General features: G+C 46.1%; 1 protein-coding gene across 1 annotated transcript in view; it reads left to right on the top strand.

Moving 5' to 3' along the window:
• The window catches only part of LOC307075660 (protein unc-13 homolog C-like), a gene marked incomplete at both ends in the record, with an annotated part of 102,104 nt that extends 86,634 nt beyond the window's left edge, over positions 1-15,470 (top strand). Inside the window, 8 exons of the mRNA XM_079736322.1 lie at positions 301-438; positions 2,088-2,211; positions 3,081-3,140; positions 4,629-4,709; positions 7,545-7,692; positions 11,708-11,800; positions 12,816-12,975; positions 15,185-15,470. Coding sequence (XP_079592448.1) covers positions 301-438; positions 2,088-2,211; positions 3,081-3,140; positions 4,629-4,709; positions 7,545-7,692; positions 11,708-11,800; positions 12,816-12,975; positions 15,185-15,470 — 1,090 coding nt within the window. The remainder of the gene's footprint in view (positions 1-300; positions 439-2,087; positions 2,212-3,080; positions 3,141-4,628; positions 4,710-7,544; positions 7,693-11,707; positions 11,801-12,815; positions 12,976-15,184) is intronic.
• Between the last annotated feature and the right edge of the window lie 4,054 nt (positions 15,471-19,524).

The raw sequence follows: 19,524 nt of genomic DNA, 5'->3' as shown, positions 1-19,524 counted from the left end.
GTGGTTTTGTTAGAGTAGCACATAAAACAATGACGGTGGATGCTAGTCTTCTTAGCCTCTCCCTCTCAAAATGAAAACACACTCCATTTTCCAGTTCCAGCTTGTTCTCTTGAGCACCGCGGTCTCAAAACAAGCTCCATCTTCTAACAGAAGAGCACTTGAACTGTAATCTAATTCCAACAAGGAGAGGCCGGTTCCAGCCCTCCCGAAGCATCTGTGTTTTACTCTCCCCGCCGCTCGCCAACTCGCTATCAAATGACTTACTGTTGTTGGTTTTCGTCGGGCCGCTCTCCCTCTCAGCTTCAAGCCGGTGATCGAGGACTGTGTGAAGCAGATGAACCAGGAGCTGGTCCAGATGAAGGGCCAGGTGAAGGGCAGCAACCCCGCCATGGACGCCGAGTCGGTGCTCAGACCGCTGATGGATCTCCTCGATAAGAAGTGAGCGAGAGCTACAACTGTAGAGCTATATAGAACTACAACTGCAAAGAACCACAGCTATAATTGCATAGAACTTCTACAAAGTAACTTTTAAACTATAGCTATATAGAAATATAGCTATGAAGAACTAGTCCTGTATGACTAAAAATCACTATAACTACATAGAACTTCAACAATGTAACTTTAAAACTATAACTTTATAGAACTACAACTGTATCACTAGATAGAATTAGAACTATATGACTATAACTATATAAATCTGTAGAACTATAACTAAACAACTATATAGAACTAAAACTGTACAACTATACAGAACTATAACTATACAACTATATAGAACCATAACTATATAGAACCAGAATGATATAACTATATAAAACTAGAACTATGTAATTAAAGAACTAAGTAACTATATATATTGAACTATATAGAACTACAACTATATAACTAGATAGAACTAATCAATTCAGAACTAGAGCTATATAACTATATAGAGCTTAAACTATGACATACACAGAGCTATCACTATATAGTATAACTATATCACTATATACTATATAGAACAATATAACTTTAGAACTATCAATGTGTTTCTAATATTTAAACATTTATTAACAATAATGCTAGTCAGATTGAAGAAAGGGCAGTCTTATTGCATCTAAATGTTAATGCAAACCACCATGTTGTGATCAGGCAACCCGGGAATCTTTGTCTGATAAAAATAATATGGCAAGAACAGACCCATTTCAACGTAATAATAATAACAAGATTGTGTATATACACAATCTTGATAACTCTAAATAAAGACCCAATGGAGAACACTTACATCTGAGGGCAGTGCTGAGATCAGATCTCTAGTTATCTACTGCTTTGCTATTATCCCATGGAAAGGTATTCAAGCAACAGCTCAGAATTTTTTTAAGATGAGGGCATTGCAATTTCCTCTATCTCCCTTTATTTTTCTCTCTAATGCTGTCTCTCTCTCTCTACCTGTATTTCTCTCTCTCTCCCTTTATTTACCTGTCTCTCTGTTTCTCTCTCTCTCGCTCTCTCTCTCTCTCTCCCTCTCTCTCTTCTCTTTCCCTCTCCCTCTCTCTCTCTCTCTCTCTCTCTCTCTCTCTCTCTCTCTCTCTCTCTCTCTCTCTCTCTTCTCTTTCCCTCTCCCTATATACATACTTTAAGAGAGAGAATTGAAATGGCCTTATCCGTCGTTTCCGCCTAACCTTCGTCATCGGAGGACATTCTCTCGTCTGTCTCTCCTATAAAGCGGGGAATCAGCCCGGGCAATCCCAGCAACAGCACCCTATAAAACCATGAATCAATCCTGTCCTACCTTAAACTAGCACGTGTGTATATATTCAGTGGATCCACCGTGTACAGACCCTGTCAGTTTAACACAGAGGCCAGTGGGGTATTACAGGGAATCCATTTAATGAGATGCAAATACTAAATCGTCCCACATATCTACCAGACCCGTTCGTGAGATTAAAGATAAAGGATCCTGGATTTCTCCCGTGTATTTCTTCATTCCACTCCACGTTTTTTATTCCTCTATGCCACTCCTTTGTGCCAGAGATACCTCTGGCCAGGAGGGGACATTTGCTGGATGCTATTACCTGACAATTGCTCTGCTTTTCGCCACTTTACAGTTTGATGCTATTTGCCAAGATTTGCGAGAAGACCGTTCTCAAGCGAGTGCTCAAAGAGCTGTGGAAAATTGTTCTGAACACCATCGAGAGAACAATTGTTCTGCCCCCCCTCAATGACCAGAGTGTGAGTCTCTATCTCTTTCTTTATCCGTCTCCTTATCTGGCTCTCTCACTCCCTATCTTTCTTTGTGTCTCTCTCTCTGCCTCTCTCTTTATCTCACTTTGGGTGGGTCTCTTTATCCCTCTCTCTCTCGCTCTCCTTATCTCTCACTTTATCTCTCTTTATGGTCTCTCTCTCTGTCTCTATCGCTCTTTCTCTCTCTCACTCTGTTGTTTTATTGCGATAAGATGCTGATGATGGTGATGATTTAGCCCTCATGTCACTCATATTTCTGAAGTAATTAATTAATTAATCTATTGATTGATTTCTTCACCAGAGACTACAGATTCATCCACATCTGTTTAATGGCATATAATAGACAGACTTTGAATAGTAATGCTGTTCCTTGGGTTAACTGTGCCACACCATGTACCATAAAACATGACATAAAGGTCACATTAAGCACAAAAGCCCACATAAATCCATGAGGACATGTCAGGGGAACACAAAGCAAGGAGATGAGGCGCATATAGAGCATATATTTAGAGCAACAGATTGCACGGTTCACACGTTCACAAGCATTTCGAAATAGATATAGCACCCATTCTCCACACAGACAAAAACACACGCACACACTTAAATGCATGTTGCAAGAATTATCAACACTATCTTTTTTTTTTTTTGTGAATGCACGCAGTTCCTTTAATTACTGTAACTTAACCCTAACCCTAAAAAGGAAAAGTTTAGGCTTTAAAAAGGCAAATATTCCCTTTATCCAATGTTTTTACTTTTGTACTTTGAACGTGTAATTAACTTCTTACTGCAGTGATCTATTGATACAATGTGAGCTCTGCACTAAACCATCCCCTCCTCCATCCACTCTCTCCCAACAGCAAGGGGCTCAGATGATCTTCAACGCTGCCAAGGACTTGGGACAGCTGTCTAAACTGAAGGTACCTCCCAGCGAGGCACCGAAACGGCCTGCCCACGCGCCTAGCACAAGCCCTTTCCCAATCCCTCGCACACCAAAACGCTCCCGCTGGCTCCAAACAGAGCGCTAATAGCTGCGCTCTAGCTCTCTCCTCGCGCGGCGCGCAACGTGCCACCGCGCCGCACCGCGCACGGATTTAGTTGATCTCCGAGTCACCTCAGAACAAGGATTATGTTCAAACGAGAAGCACCGACACACAGGGGCCACAAGGGGCTCGCGGTGAGACCAATATCAGCGGAGTTAAACTCGGTTGACGTGGTGTCTTCTAACCGGATCTGATTGAGGTCACTGACCTGAAGGACTATAAATCCCCCATCACATGTTTGTCTGTTGATGCTTTATGTCTTATATGGATGTATATGTACTCCTTTCCTTAAATGAGCTTCCCAGGGATGCAAAACTAATTTCAGCCCAAACTGACAAATAATGTTGCATCGTATCGTTATTGGTAGGGATAAATAAACCTTCCAACTAAACATCTAATTAAACACGTGTGAACTGGATGACGACCCATAGTTCAGTGGTAGATGATCTAGCGGCTATCAATATGGCAATATATTTCAACGTGATAATTTTGTATACACACAATCTTGCTAGCTCTAACTAAATACACAATGGAGGACACTTACATCTGAGGGCAGTGCTGAGATCAGATCTCTCGTTATTTACTGCTTTGCTATTATCCCATGGAACCGTCTTCAAACAGCAACTGATGATGATGATCATTATGCCCTCCATGGCGCTGTCACCCACGTGGTTCCGTGGCATCCGCATGACCCCTTCCCTACAGTGTTTACAGGGTATTTAGGGTTTAGTCGGCTCAGTGTGCGCATCGTTCCCGGGATGTAAACAGATGTGCTGTACAATCCCCCAGATCTCCCGTTGACATGTTGTGTGCATGCCAGTCATGTTCCACCGCAAGCCCAACCGTGGCCCTTACACAGAGCTACCCAAAGCTAAGCTAAATGCTACGTGGGTCCAGTGTGGATCCTAATTGGTCCCATGGCCTCTGGGAGTTTTCCCGCCATGTGGTGGAGCAGCGAAGCAGTGAAACGGATCATCAAAAAGGTTCTTGATGGCCTATTACTAACCAGCCTCGTGGTGGAAGGCAGAGAGGGGAGGGCTGAGGCACAAAAGGGATAGGGCTGTGTGTGTGTGTGTGTGTGTGTGTGTGTGTGTGTGTGTGTGTGTGTGTGTGTGTGTGTGTGTGTGTGTGTTATGGTAATGTACAGCAGAGAGATCTTTTGATCTTTCTTTTTCAATCTTGGATTTCTAGATAGGGAATTTATGTGGTTGGATACGCATGTGAATAGACGTATTGTATTGAATGCATTAGTGTGTGATTAAGGACTTGTGTCCTTAATCTGTCATCGCTTGTTCATCGTCCCTCACAAAAGTGCAGCAAGACGATGATTTGCTTATTGTCGCCCCCCCCCCCCCCCCCCCCCAGGAGCATGTGACCAGGGAGGAGGCCAGAAGCCTGACTCCACGGCAGTGTGCAGCCATGGATCTGGTGCTGCCCACCATCAAGGTGAGACTTCCTGCCCCTGCTCCCAGCTGCACTGATTTCCTTCACTTCGCGTCTGGCTTCGGTGAACAGGCACAACATGCAGTACTCAAGATCCCCAGCGAGAGATGGGGTTTGAGCTGTAGATCTCCTTGTGCATCTGAAAATATCCTCCCCTCCCACGTTTGATTCGGAGTGCTTGCTGGAACGTCAGGCGCTTCGGCCGCACCTTGTTTCGGAACACGCAACGGCGTGTGATCTTTGCATGTTGTCGTGGTTACTTGTGTGTGCTTCTGTAAAATGAGGTAGATACCCGACTTCCACAGACCTACAGATGTCAAAGTATCGCCAGTGTCTTCAAAATACTCTGACCCCCCCCTCTGTGCTTAAACTCAGTCAGCCGCCCAACTTTGTTATATAATCAATATGAAAAGATGGCCGGAGCTTTCTTCAAGCTTTAAGTGGTGTACAGCTGCCTGGTTGAATTCAGCTCGGCTGATCGCCTCCCTGGTGCACAGTGTGCATCTAGGACAGCTTTAAGTAATTCCTGGCAGTGCCGGATCCATGTAGGTGAGAGCTGAAGTTGATGTGCTTTGGGGCTTGCACTGTGTGTGTAGGTGTGTGTGTGTGTGTGTGTGTGTGTGTGTGTGTGTGTGTGGTTGGCGTGTGTGTTTGGTTTGATTGGAGAAGAATTGATTATGGAGACCATACTCAGGTTTGGATCAATCTCACACCTGACATTCTCTTCATCTGCATTCTAATGAGAATCCCAAATGAACGCTGTTTGGTAATATCTCACCCAATGGGGGGGGGTGCGGGGTTAGAAGTCGAGCCGCAGGGTTAATTTAATACTGTGTCTCTAAATGAAAAGAGCAGATGTAACGGTAGAGGTTGAGTAAGTACTTATTTAAATTGATAACAAAATATATGTTTGCATATTTCCTCCCTAAGAAACCTCTGTCATTTTCTTTTAATGATGGCTTAAGACATCTCTCTGTTGAAAGCTGAATAAAGCACTGCACCCACATGAAAATTGGACATGAACCTCTGCACTTAAATGCAAAGGCTTTGGATGGTAAAAAGCGAGAGAGAGATAGGATTCAGTCCCTTCGAATGCTACTCTATGCTTTGTGATAATCTATTCTTCATTCCTTTTCTTTAGATTGGATTTGTGTGGGAGAATCGTTCATGTTTTCATCGCTCCAGCTTATTACAGCTCTGTTATGACCGATATATTTCAGCCTATTCATAACTGGGACTTAGAGATTGCTTCCACTTTACCATCTAAGTTCATCTTCTATATCATTCAACATAACCACTGTAAATGTGCCAACTCTCAACACTTTCAAACAACTCAAAAGAATAGTCTAGAAACCTTACTCCCTGAAGAGGCTAGCAGTAGCAACCATTGCATTCAAAGTTTATCTCAGACATTCTGCTGAGCATGTCAGCTTTGCACTATCAAACTCCTGGCCTCCAGCCTTTCTCCTTAACCTTTAAGTTGGTGACATGACTCTTCAGAGACTCGTGATCCAATGCATGGACTTCCCCCGAGCAAGGGGGTTGACTACCGTTCTGCCCATCTCATTGTACTTGAGAAGAAAGTTGCATGCTACATTCTCAGACCAGTGCTCCTGTTGTCAATTCTAAGCAAATGGCAACGCACTAGCCTGATCTTGAAGCTCACATAATCCTTCATTAGCTCAACGGCTTTACATGACATTTTGAAAACGATGAAATTGGATTTTAAAAGCAGATAGTGGGGCTGGATTGGCAGCTCCAGATGCCTCCCAGCATCTGGGCGCTGCTTCTAATGAGATCTGGCCATGGCCTTTTCCCCACATCCACCTTCTGCAGCGGCGAGTGGTGACAGCAAAACAACGCCCTGCTCGTCCTGCTCTATCAGGCTTATCAGCGCAAATGCACATTAACCACCCAAGTATGGCACTCGGAGGGAAATTCATGGCAATTACCTAGCGAGGGGGCTATTACCGGCCCCCTTCCATTTTGTACCATCGCCCAGACGGACAGTCTGGCTTTTTTGGGAGGATATTCTTCAAAGAATGACCAGAGTAATGTTGTGTGGAGGATATTTATATTGTATTGTCTATTCCTAACGCTAGAACCGTAGTCAAAGTAGTAGTAGTAGAATATATCCCAATACTGCCCAATAGTCATGCTATTGAATGGTATATTTTCATCACTCCAACATAGTCATGCTATTTAAAAGTAAGTAAATGCACTATTACCATCACCAAAGGGGCATGAATTACATTTTACAGAATAGTATATCAATACCACAACATAGTCATACTATTGTGTCTTATATTTCTAATACCAAAACAATAGTCATACTATTGTGTAGTACATTACTCATACCACAACCATAGTCATACTATTGTGTAGAATGTCACCAATACCACAACCATAGTCATACTGGCAATAAAAAACAATACTGTGTCCTAGACAGGTTATTATCTTTGGTACACATTGACTGATGATCAGATTGTAATATCATAAGCTTGGCTCAAGCTTGATTGAAATTGCTTTACTCTAAAGAAAAATAGTTTTCTACACCCTTTTCTTTGCCCCAATGTGCACCTTTTCTTCCCTGAAGAGGGAACCCCTTGTTGTGTTTCCCAATGGGAGTTTGAAGGCTCGGGTCGGGTGCCGCCTGCGATGTGGGCTGGAGAAATCCTTTGAGACCGTAACTGTGATTAAATGGCTATACCAATAAAGTGGACTGGGCTTAAATCAGATAAAGTCAACATGGTGTGTGGTGTTTGTGTGTGTGCGTGTGTTTGTGTGTGTTTGTGTGCCTGTGTGCGTGTGTGTGTGTGTGTGTGTTTTTCTCCGCAGCAATACTTCCACGCTGGAGGGAACGGGCTGAAGAAAACGTTCCTGGAGAAGAGCCCTGATCTGAGGTCTCTGAAGTACGCGCTCAGCCTTTACACTCAACCTACAGATGCCTTGATCAGGAAATACATATGCACCCAAACCGCTCAAGGTAAGCGCCTCTCTCCCCGGGTGGGCTTCAGCGGGGGGGGCAGCGACTCCAAAAAGCAGACAGTTTGAAACAGTTGATTGGCATGCCAGGCACGGTGTCTTCTTTGTTGCCAGTGGGGGGGCTCTTCCTGGGTGATGATTACCACACAGATGATACTCAGCGTAATCAGTGACACCCCAAACGGAAAAAACACAAACACATCTCACAATAGTGTGAGATGAGCCGACATCCACGCTCGACGAAGCGTTTTGAAGTTGACGTTTTTTTAATAACGATATTTGTTGCGGTGTCATGCAGGAGAAACCCAATGCTGTTCATTCATTAGTTTATCCCTGAAACGGGCAACACTGGTCCGTGTGAACTCGTAAGACCCCCATACCTTGTGATTTAGTTTGTGGTCGTGAACCCAAGAGCGGTGTTCTGTGTTTTTCGCTGTGACGGTGTCACCGGGCGGTTGTTCTGCTTCCCTTCTTGAATCTCTCTTGGTTTGCGTCCAACTCTGTGGGTGAGTTCAATGTCAGCTTAGTGGCCGGACTCCTCTGTGTTCTGCTGGGGACGGAGGGCCAATTACGTTAGCCTCTTCAGCCTCCCTCCAATTTTTCCCTGTCGTCGTATCAGAGCAAAAAAATCACAACATTAGCTGAAATCCCTGCTGACCTTATCATGCCCCCTAATCTGTTTTATCCTCCTAGTTTTCTCTTTTCTATCAATCCTTTATCGTCTTTCTTCCCGAGCCCCCCTCTGTGTCCCTGCGAAGGATTAGAAAGACCCGTTCAAACATTGCAGTCACGTAGCGTCCAATACAAAAATAAGTCATCCGCACACCTGTCCTTTTAAGTTATTAAAACTCCCATCATCTTTCATCCCACTTCTCTTTTTTAATTTCAATCGATGACACCGTCGTCCGTACCTGTGTCTCTCACGTTCATGGTTCCTTCCACCTCAGTGGGATTGACGGTGATACATGAGGAATACTTCAAGGGTCCGGAAAAAGACCAGACTGGGAGTTTCGTCATGGCAGAGCGCTGGAGCTGAGAGCTCCCAGCTGAGGCTGAGTGGTCAGGGCTGCAGAATGGCAGTCAGCGCAGTCAGTGGGCCTGCAGGAGAACAGGCTGCTGATGGAAGACAGGCAGCCAGGCAGCAAGTCAGCCAGTCTGCCAGGCTCTGGCCTCTCCAGGCTCCCACTAGCAGCTGGGATGCCAGGCCCAGGGGAGGCCGCACGGCTGGGAGGAACGGCTGGTTCCTCTCGGCTGCCTCCTTCCAACTCTCAAATATAGGGTTTACTTGCCCTCCCTCTCTCCGTCTCTCTCTCCATCTCTCTCTCAGTCTCTCTCAATCTCTCTCTTTCCATCTCTCTCTCCATCTCTCTCTCCATCTCTCTTTCTCTCTCTCTGCCTCTCTCTTTCTCTCTCTCTCTCTCTCTCTCTCTCTCTCTCTCTCTCTCTCTCTCTCTCTCTCTCTCTCTCTCTCTCTTTGTCTCTTCCTATCTCCTTCTGTTGAGTGTGTCTCTCCTTTTATCTCCGCTCCTATGTCTCTGCAGACTTCCCCTCTACCTTCTCTTCCTGCCGCTCTCCACTCCATCCATACAATTTTAATTTCCCTTCCTGGTTCCTAAGCCTCTCCCCTGTGTGAGCTGCCGGCACGTAGCATCTCTTTTATCAGAGGGCTTTAATAGGACGTCCTCAAAGACCCCCTTCAGAAAAGTTATCCCGCTTCTTCCCACTTCCTGGTATAGTTGTAATAAATCCACGCTTGTTTTATACTAGATCGTAGATGTGCAACGCCAAGTCAACATGGCGTCAGATTTCGACCACAGAGGATGAGCACCAGTCAGACGGCCAGAGCTACAGTCCAGCCCTGAGCATCAGACTATTCGTTATTATTAAAGGTTTTATTCGGTGTTCACTCTGTTCAGCGACTTTGAGTATTTAAAAAAAAAAGAAAAAGTGCTTCATAAGCTGAATGTATTATTACTGGAGGCCTCAAAATGTGAAGTAAAATTACAAATGTATACTTGCATTCCAAAAGGGATTGTCATAAATAATCAGAAAAGTTCTGAAATGTTAAAACAATAGATAAATACTTCAGTAAAGGTAATGTAAGCCTTAATCACAGAGAGAGGTTGCCATGGTACATTAAGTCTGTGAGCAGTTTTAGTACTGAACGCAATGGCAATGCCTTCTATTTATTTTATGTTTTTCTTCCCCAAAAAGACGAGCAGGGAACATTGCAATAAATCTTCTCCCTGGCTTGGAAGAGCACAATATCATATTGTTTATCCATGCTTCATATAAGTATTGCTACGGTTTCTGCACGGCCAATGCTCTACACACTGAGATGTGTGTGTTTGTGTGTGTGTGTGTGTGTGTGTGTGTGTGTTAGTGTGAAAATGTGTATGTGTGAGTATATGTGTGTGCCTGCGCATGTGTGTGTGTGTGTTTGAAATGGTTTGCCTTGCAGGTGATGGTGACTGCGATGCGATTGTATGTTGTTTGTGTGTGTGTGTGTGTGTGTGCGCGCGTGCGCGTGGCCGTGCACAAAGAGTTTTTCCCCTCGCCAGGGCTACAGAAATTGAACGAGGTAACCTGAAGCGAACAACAACAGGCCCATCTCCACGCGGCTCCCTTATCGTCCCCGCTACTTAAACACCAACGCCATGGAATTAATCAGCAGCTCCCTCCCTCCCTCTCTCTCTCTTGCATCCCTCCGCCGTCCTGGCCGCTGTGGCTCCTCACCCGCTCTCCACGCCACCCTCACTTCTGGCGCTCCGCTCCGCTTTTCCCAAGGTTTTCTCGGCTTCGATTTGATCAAACGTCTGCTCTGCTCGGCCGTCGATACGGAGCGCTCGCTCAGACGCTCCTGCCGAGCCAACCGGCTGCCGGGCCGTGTGTGGCTCGCGGCGGTCAATGGCCTGATGATTTCCCAGACGGTTAGAACCTTAATGGGGTCTGCCCCGCCCTGCGCCCCCCACCCCCCCCCCCCCCCCCCCCCCCCCCTCCTCCCTTTCCCCCCTCCCCCGTCCATTAGAACCAATCAGGAGTGTTGTTTCATCACTAGCCATCATGGCCACTTGTAGACTGACACATATTGAAAAGCGATGAGATCCCCCCCCCCGCCTTTCATCAGCCCCTGATAGAGGCCACAGGCCGCCTGTTCTCCCCGGTCTGTTGGCCCCGGGGAATAGACGGAAAGCTCTTCTTTTTCCTCGTTTAAAGAAGGGTTTAAGCAGGCCGTAGGCGTCAGACAGCAATCATGTGTTGACTTGGGTTGGCTGTTAAAAAGGTACACGGCACCGATTAAAAAAAACAACCATGCCAACGCTTGAGTTGAGTCGGATCTTTGCTGGTTTTCCACTCAACAGTTCTTTCTGTCAGCATCTGCCACAATGTCCCAGTATTTATCTCTGTTGCATTGTTGCATTTTCATGGCCCACGGCCGATGGCTTTGGCCTGTTGAACTTGACAAACCAGTCGCGTTGTTTAATGTGGGCGTATTGTTCTATCTTCCCCAAAAATATTCATGTATTCGTCTGTGGTTTTCTGCAGTTGTTCAGCCTGAAGACTTAGCAAGCTCTGTGTGATGCCGTGACTGGGTTGGTTCTGCCCGATTGATCCCTACCTGCCTGCTGCAGTACAGAGGCCTCTCTTCTCTCTATTTGCTTTATTGTGTTCTCTGGTGTACAGCCCATGGGACACGGCGCCCTTAATGAGAGCAGCAAAATGCTACAACGACCTCCAAATTAAATGTCTCTCTTCAGAAGGGATGATTCCCCTGCGATTTGACATTTAGCTTAAATCTCCTGTGTGTCTGTGTCTCTAACGCTTTCAATCCCTCTTTGATTCCCTTTCTCTCTCTTTGTCTCTCTCCCTCCCTCTCTATTTCTCTCTCTCTCCCTCTCTCTCTTCTCTCTCTCTCCTTCTCTCTCTCCCCCCCTCCCCCTCACTCTTCTCTATTTACCCTGGCCTCCTCGGTGTCTCTCTCTGGTCCATGGTTCTGTGGGGGTGTGTGTGTCCAGGTCAGTCCTCCAGCGGATCGGTGGGGGAGGTGTCGATGCAAGTGGATCTCGTCTCTCACCCCGGCACGGGGGAGCACAAAGTCAGCGTGAAGGGTGAGCTTCAACCCCCCCCGACCCATTTCTCTACCTCCCAAGCTGCTGGGAGTGTTCGGCCATTTTGGTTGAAATGTGAATCCGTTTGAGATCCTTAGACTCAAAGGTCGAGTCACATTTCAACCAACATGGCCGAACCCCTGACCACGAGAGGAAATAACGATTTTTGTCTCACTGCTGCAGTCGTGGGCGCAGTTGTTGTTGCTCTAACCGTTCTCCTTTGTTGATGTACTCCACAGGGTGTGATGAGCACAGGCTAATTAAGGAATTAACATTATGAACAGAAGGCGTCATTACTACAATTGTGCAAGCAATATAAAAAACAGGATTTTCCTGGAATTTATATGCTGTTTAAACGGCTATGAATATGGAAAATCACCACATTTTATATATTTTATTTATTAGGTATCCATTAAAAACATGCATATCGCTGCTTTGGGCATCTGTACCAGAATTGTACAGTATTTTAGTAAACACAAGGCGTGACAAAACATTGCAGCATACATTGAAATGCCACTATGTATCATTTAAACAGGCATCATTCTTACATTCTTAGATCACAACTCATACTAACAATGCATAGAGGAGCTAACAAAAGTTTGAGCATTGAAGCTGATTTCAAGTGAATACGCTTGATTCTCAAAGCCTTCTTTGAACTCCATTCTCCTATATCCCTGAGTATAAATTGTGTCCATTGGTCCCAGACATAAGGAGCAAAGCAGTTTTGCAGTCAGCCTTTCTGCATCATTATGTTAACTTTTGAATGAGAAGGGAAGTGAGGTTGGCTTCTAGAGCTGCACAGTGTCAGTGTGGGCCTAATTACTTTTCCTTATTGTTGTAGAAAAACACCAAGCTTCTGGTGTCCACTTTATTCATAAAACCTACCGCATCAACAATGTGCCGAACTTTCCTTGCGGCTCTTCGGCCATGAAGAGGAACTTTAAATGAGTGGCAGAAAGTGATTCATCCTCCTCTACTGTTCCTTAACGTCTGACCCCTGCTGCGCTCCCTCCAGTGGTGGGCGTGAACAACCTCAGCTGGCAGACCAACGCCATGTTCCGGCCCTTCGTGGAGGTCAACGCCGTGGGCCCGCACCTCGCTGACAAGAAGCGCAAGTTCAGCACCAAGACCAAGAACAACAACTGGTCACCAAAGTACAACGAAACATTCCAATAGTGAGTAAAAAAAGATTGTCTACTTCCCCCTGTTCGATTAATGCGGTTGTCGTCCATCAGTAGTAAGTGAGGAACCTGTCGTCTTACGCCTCGCGCCCACTGCACCGTCCGTCAAAGGACGTCGGAAGGTGTGGCTGACGGACGGGGGAGCTTTCCAGGGTTGTCAGAGCCCGAGTAGTGTCACAGTGCTTACATTTGCACACGCGATCTGATTGGATGACGGATCCGTCGCTGCTGAAAAAGTTGAAAATTTTTCAACTTTTTGACGGCGCCGACGGATCCAACGGATCGGACGGATCCACAAGGCATCGCGTGTCCGTCCCCATTCAAAGTCAACGGGGATCCGTCAACGGACGGTGCAGTGGGCACGAGGCGTTACCCCGTTCGAATCACGCAGCCGTCGTTCAGCATTAGCTCTTCATCCGACGCGACTCACAGCGACGTCAGACACAGATCGCTCGAGCGGGTGGGCGATCGGCCGAGGTAGACTGCGAGAGCGGTTGTCGATCCCTTGTGGTCTTTTGGCTGTGAGACGAGCACCCTAGCCACCACACTATCCTTAAAAAAAGTTTATTGCAGTTCGGCTCAAGTAGCCTGAAATTCACATCCGTAGTTAAACAACGCCTGAGCACCGTTCTGCTCCAAACGAAGCTTCGGTCGTAATCAAACACATATACTCACTCGTCCTCTCCACGGAGGCCTCCCTCGATGTCATTGTGTGCTCAAGGCTGAGGTATCGTTGCACGTTGACGCGACGCAAGGGGGTTTACGGCCCATTATGTCGTTGCGGACCCTCCTTGCATCCATCGCAAGAGCCTGACGTGCGCCTCCCAAAAAGATTGTGGTGAGGCGACGCAGCGGCAAGGGCTGTGATTGGTCGGCTAACTAAAACCCGACGCAGAACCGAACCCGGTTCACGCCTGCGTCAAACCATCTGCGTGGTCGTAGCGTCGCTTTGACGAGGTACCATAACTTAGCCTTTAGTGAGTGCTAAGGCCTGGCGCATTAGTGTGTTCCGCGAGTAGCGGCACTTCAACATCCACAGCGTTTCGATGAGCCGCCGCTGGGCGCACAGGCAAACGGCCCCGGTAATGTATGGACTCATACTCCCGGGTGACACTGTAATTCTGTTCTCCATCGCGCCCAGACTAATCGCTGAGGTGGAGCGGTGTTAGACTATGCTGTTACTCAACTGTAATCAATGCGGGGCTCAACACTGCACGCTGTATGGATTCACGGCCCGGGCTTTGTTGTTTGAATTTTAAGGAGCCATTAACTCACTGAGCATAATGAGAAAACAGCCGCGGGAAAGGCTTGGCTAACAATCAGCGCTCCCCGCGAATAAAAAACAATTATTTTACTTCCTTAACCCCGATTGAATTGTCTCGCCGCGGTCACGCCCACAATGAGGCGTTCGTTCCCTGCCAAAACGTCCACCTCTCCCCTAACCCCTCGCTGGTAAATAATACGTTGCCGCCGTGAACAAAGCGAGGTGTCAGAGCCGAGGCAACACTCAAGCCTCTTAAGTGAGACCTTTTTTTCCGTGCACCGCCGGGTTTATGTTGGGAAATGCAGATAGGTGCGGTTTGGAATATAGAGCAGCACAGTTGCAGTGAACCCCTCATTAGAGGGTTCCTTATTGCAGTGATGTAGAAAAACAACACAGCCTCCCGTTCCCCGTTGCATTAGAGAATGCTAAGATCTGCAGGGAAAAGATCACTTGTAACCTTGTGGTAGTCTTGCGCAGAGTTTCAGGCTGCCACTATAGTAGCTTTACGTGTTGCGTCATTTTGTGCCTCTATTTTCCTGTCTTCTCCTCCTTCTCACCTTGTACCACCTCCACCTCCTCCACCTCCTCTTCCTAACCTGGCACCTCCAACTCCTCCTCCACCTCCTCCGAACCTTTTACCTCCTCCCCCTTCTCCTTCTGACCTCATACCTCCACCTCAACCTCCTTTTCTAAACCGTGTGCCTCCTCCACTACCTCCTAACCTTGTACCATTACCTGCTCCTCCTCCTCACCTCCTATCATTACCTCCTCCTCCTCCTCCTCCTGACCTCCTACATCACCCCCTCCTCCTCACCTCCTCTCATTACCTCCTCCTCCTCCTCCTCACTCCTACCATCACCGCTACCTACCATCGCCTCATCCTCCTCTTCCTCCTCCCCCTCCTCCTCCTCCTCGTCCTCACCTTCCTCGCCGCCGCAGCATCCTGAGCAACGAGCACGGCCCCGAGGCCTACGAGCTGCACGTGTCGGTGAAGGACTACTGCTTCGCCCGCGAGGACCGCGTGGTGGGCATGACGGTCATCCAGCTGCGGGAGCTGGCCGACAAGGCCACCTGCTCGGCCAGCTACCCCCTGATCAAGAGCATCTCCATGGACGACACGGGCCTCACCATCATGAGGATACTGTCGCAAAGGACCAACGACGAGGTGGCCAAGGAGTTTGTGCGGCTGAAGACGGACGTCCGCTCAGCGGAGGAAGTGTCGTAATAGGAGGAGGGGGGGGGGGGGGGGGATTTGGTTTGCAAGATGCAGTGTCAAAAGCGTTGTGTTGTCTTAACCCCGTGCTAGAGACAGAGAGACATAGAGACAGAGAGAGGGAGAAGAGAGGCCCTGCGAGCCCTACCTCTGGAGCCGGCCTATCCAGACATTCTGGAGACATTAGGAGACATCCATTGTCCAATCAGTGCTGGAGGACGCCCCAACCGAGACAGAAACAGAGAGAGACAGAGAGAGACAGAGAGAGAAGAAGAGGGAGCGAGAGAGAGAGGAGGAGGAGAGGCTGAGAGAAACGTGTTTGTTTGTTTTTGTGCATGTGCGTAAAACATCTGTTGGAATGTTCATTTTAAACTACAAGTATGTACAAGTGTTTACTTAACGTATGCTTCCTATTAAGTAATATATTCTACGAGTTATGTTAACGAGACGAAGATAAAAATACCCTTTTGTACAACATTTAGTCTTTTTGAACAGAGATTTGTTCCAAGTGCCAAACCAGTTAAAAAAAAAGACAAAAAAACATCAACATAAACAAAACAAACGTATAGTAATGATGGTGAACTTAGTATGTTTGAAAATTTGCTCGATTATTTGGTGCGGTGTTAAGTCATTCTCTGAGCGTGTGGCGTTTTAATCGTTGACGAGTCCTTTCATTTGTACCCCCCCCCCCCCCCCCCCCCCGGTTCTCTGCTTCATGTGTCCTCCATGGAGCACTGTTGTGCATGTCCCGTTCTCAACCGTGTGTCTCCTGGCGTGACCCCACCGTGACACCCAACCGGGCAGGGTCCTACACTCTGGCCTCCTGCAAACTCTTTGTATTTTAAGTACACCTGGGGAGAGAAAAAAAAAGATCATTTTTTTAAACAACGGCGATGACTGCTATGTAAAACTTCATAGGTGTTTGTAATTTTATAACCATGACAACAATAACAGCCTCCAAGTGCTAACAGTCTTAGCAGAAAGGATGGAAATCTTTTATTTTCTTCGTTTTATTTCCTTCCTCTTGTTCGTTATTATTTTCCCATTCCTGTTTGGCAAATCTGCTTCCAGCCTTTCTGAATGACCACTGTGAACATGCGCTTGGGAAGGGAAACCATCTTTATCATCGCAACAACAGTTTGATAGTTTGATATTCCATATTTTATGATTCTACTTTGTTCCTAAGAAACTGCCAAAGTCACATAAAATGTTTGTACAAACGCAACCCATTACCTATATGAAAGATATATATGTACATGTGATCTATTTCGTTTTTAAATGCTACATATCTGATTGTGGATAGGGTGGAATTTATTTTTTGATTTTATCGTGAAGCTGTTAACCAATATGAAAGTTGCACATGTTACTTTGGAAATTAGTTACATCAGCTTCTGTCATCTGATTTTATTTTTCTTCATAAAGGAAAGAGTCTAACATTTGGTAAATATGCAACATTCCTATGTACTGCACTGATGGCGAATTGTATGTCATGTAAATATATTTAGTGAGATATTGTACGAAAAGTCTCGGTTTCTTTCATGTTGCAAACGATTTCTCAAATCACACACGAATCCCGACAGATATTTCTCGCCTTCATGAATATTGAATCAAACTAGCCACCACCCTGTACGTAAAAGTAAAAAGACACCGGTTGAGATCCTGTGAGAGAAACCATTTGAAGTTGAACCTTTCTACTGCTCTTTGCTTCCATTGCAAGAGGTAACGTCATAGAGGGTATGTTGGGACACACACCAGATCTAATAGGGTCTCCAGACAGCCTATTCCGGTCAGGCCCCTGTTGGAGCCATAGGACAGCATGTATTCAGGCCACCATCAGGCCCACCAAGGTAAAGCCTATTTGTCAACGTCAATTGTCCTTTACTTTAACACCATCATGTTGCCCTGCTCCAGAGTAAAGATAATAGAATAAAGAGTAAGCCGGCCTCGAGGAACAAAAACTTGTGAGTTAAATTCCGTTGGGGAATTCAAAGGAAAATAAGCATGCAGAGTTCAAAGTGGTGACCTACTTCTGTTCCTGATCCATGGTTTGTGATCAATGCATCTCTCTAGCAAGTGACCTCGGAGGGTTGTCAGTGCTTTCAGCCAATACATGCTGGCTCGTCCCCACACTGTGTTAGTGGTGGAAAATAATTGATATGGTTTACTTTTTTACTGACTTCTCTGGCGCCTGAAGAAAGACAAAAAACAGAAAAAGTAGTAGATAAAAAGGATTGAATAATCCTGTTTCTTGTGTGTTGAACCAAGCATGCACACATGCTGTGTTCCCCAATAATGGGCCCTGGGCCACGGTAGGAAGGCATTCATATTCATAGTTTTGTATGAATTGTTTTCGTTTGAGCTCGTAATACATATAATGCATCTATAAATCCTTGAGCCATTGAGCACAATGAAGCACCCCCATAAGTCGGTAAGAATGAATAGAGAGATCCAGTATGTAATGCAGTCCCAGGGAGCACCAGCCCACGCGTCCCAGGGAAGGGGCACTTGACCTGGGGAAGACAGAGCGAGAAGCAGGGGGCAAGTGGATACCTTCTCTGGAGCCGAAGCCAAGAGGCAAATATCCATCAACTCTTGACCTCTGGCACTTTGACCTCCCTCATTTGCTTCCTCCAGGAAACGTTGTGTCAACATCATCAGCACATTTCAACAGACAACCTAACGGTACAATTGACCCCAGAGGATGAGCTGGGTCCCATAATTGATGGTGTCCACCCAACCTCTGTGTGCGTGTGTGTGTGTGTGTGTGTGTGTGTGTGTGTGTGTGTGTGTGCGTGTGTGTGTGTGTGTGTGTGTGTGTGTGCACGTGCGTGTGTGTGTGTGTGTGTGTGTGTGTGTGTGAGTGTGTGTGTGTTTGTGTGTGTGCGTGTGTGTCTTGTGTGTGCGTGTGTTTGTGTGTGTGTGTTTGTGTGCACGTTCACAATTAATTCCTCCAGGAAGCTTGACCTTGTGTATTCAGATTCCTATTTGCGCTGTTCCCGATGAGCAGATGTATCACCTGAGGAGTTTCCAGAGGTCATCCGGCATCATCATCTCGTATTATAAATGCCATATGCTAATTAGCAGAGAAAGACGTTAGAACTTGTAACCTGGGAAACCCGGAATCTGTCAGAGACAGACACGGGACGATGTGGTATATGTTAGTATTCATACTAGTATGGTACTTACTAGTATTAAATATCAATGAAGACAGCAGACTAATAGCTACCCGGTCAGATGTATCGGTAGGCCCTTTGTCCAGCTCACATTACGACATCTTTTTTTTTCCCAGTGTGACCTCTTGCGTAAAGGATTGCAAAGTGTCATTGGTAAGATGGATGGGGATGTGCTGTGTAGGTGGCTGAGCAAAGGTATAGGGGTGTGCAAAATGCATGTATTTATAGATACTGCATTTCCAATAAGGACAACGCTATAGAGAGAGAGAGATGGTGCAAAGCCATTTTCAGTTCTTTATTGATTCTGTGTGCATGGGCATGAAAAAAATATTGAACAGAAAGTTATATTTTTCCCACTTATATATAAGTTCCCAATGTCACTTTACAAAAACAGTGTTTGCGTGTGCTTCGATATAGCTGTTAAACAATTGATCAATCAAAGAATGAAGAATAAATACCAAAGAAAACAATAAATAGCAGTGGACAAACCATTCATTTCAGCTATGGCTTCAGCTGTTCAGCTGCTGTTGTTCAGCTGGTAGTCAAACATGAAGGTGAAAGGGAGTGTTTTCTGACCTGGGGCTTTGAGCAATGCACAGGGCTTTTTGGCAGCGGATGCAGACAGTCTTCAGTTAGAAATGTCAAAGACAAAAAGGCATCAGCAGATGTCCTACCAATGCCCTGTTTGCTCATACCATGAATATTGCCAAACCCAGGTGCCATCTGTTAGGATTTATGGCTCAAATCAATCACGTTTCTTTGTCTAGCACACCTCTATTTTGTAATTTTCTTTCCTCAGGGGCTAAGTGTCTGAGTCATATCTTTCAACATGGGAGTTGCGCAGGCTTCTGACAAGGCCTGTTTTACAAATGCAGCATTCGAACTCTAAAGAG

This window comes from Pollachius pollachius (assembly GCF_949987615.1).
Source record: "Pollachius pollachius genome assembly, chromosome: 5".
Classification (NCBI taxonomy): Eukaryota; Metazoa; Chordata; class Actinopteri; order Gadiformes; family Gadidae; genus Pollachius; species Pollachius pollachius.
This window is presented reverse-complemented; position numbering and strand designations above follow the sequence as displayed.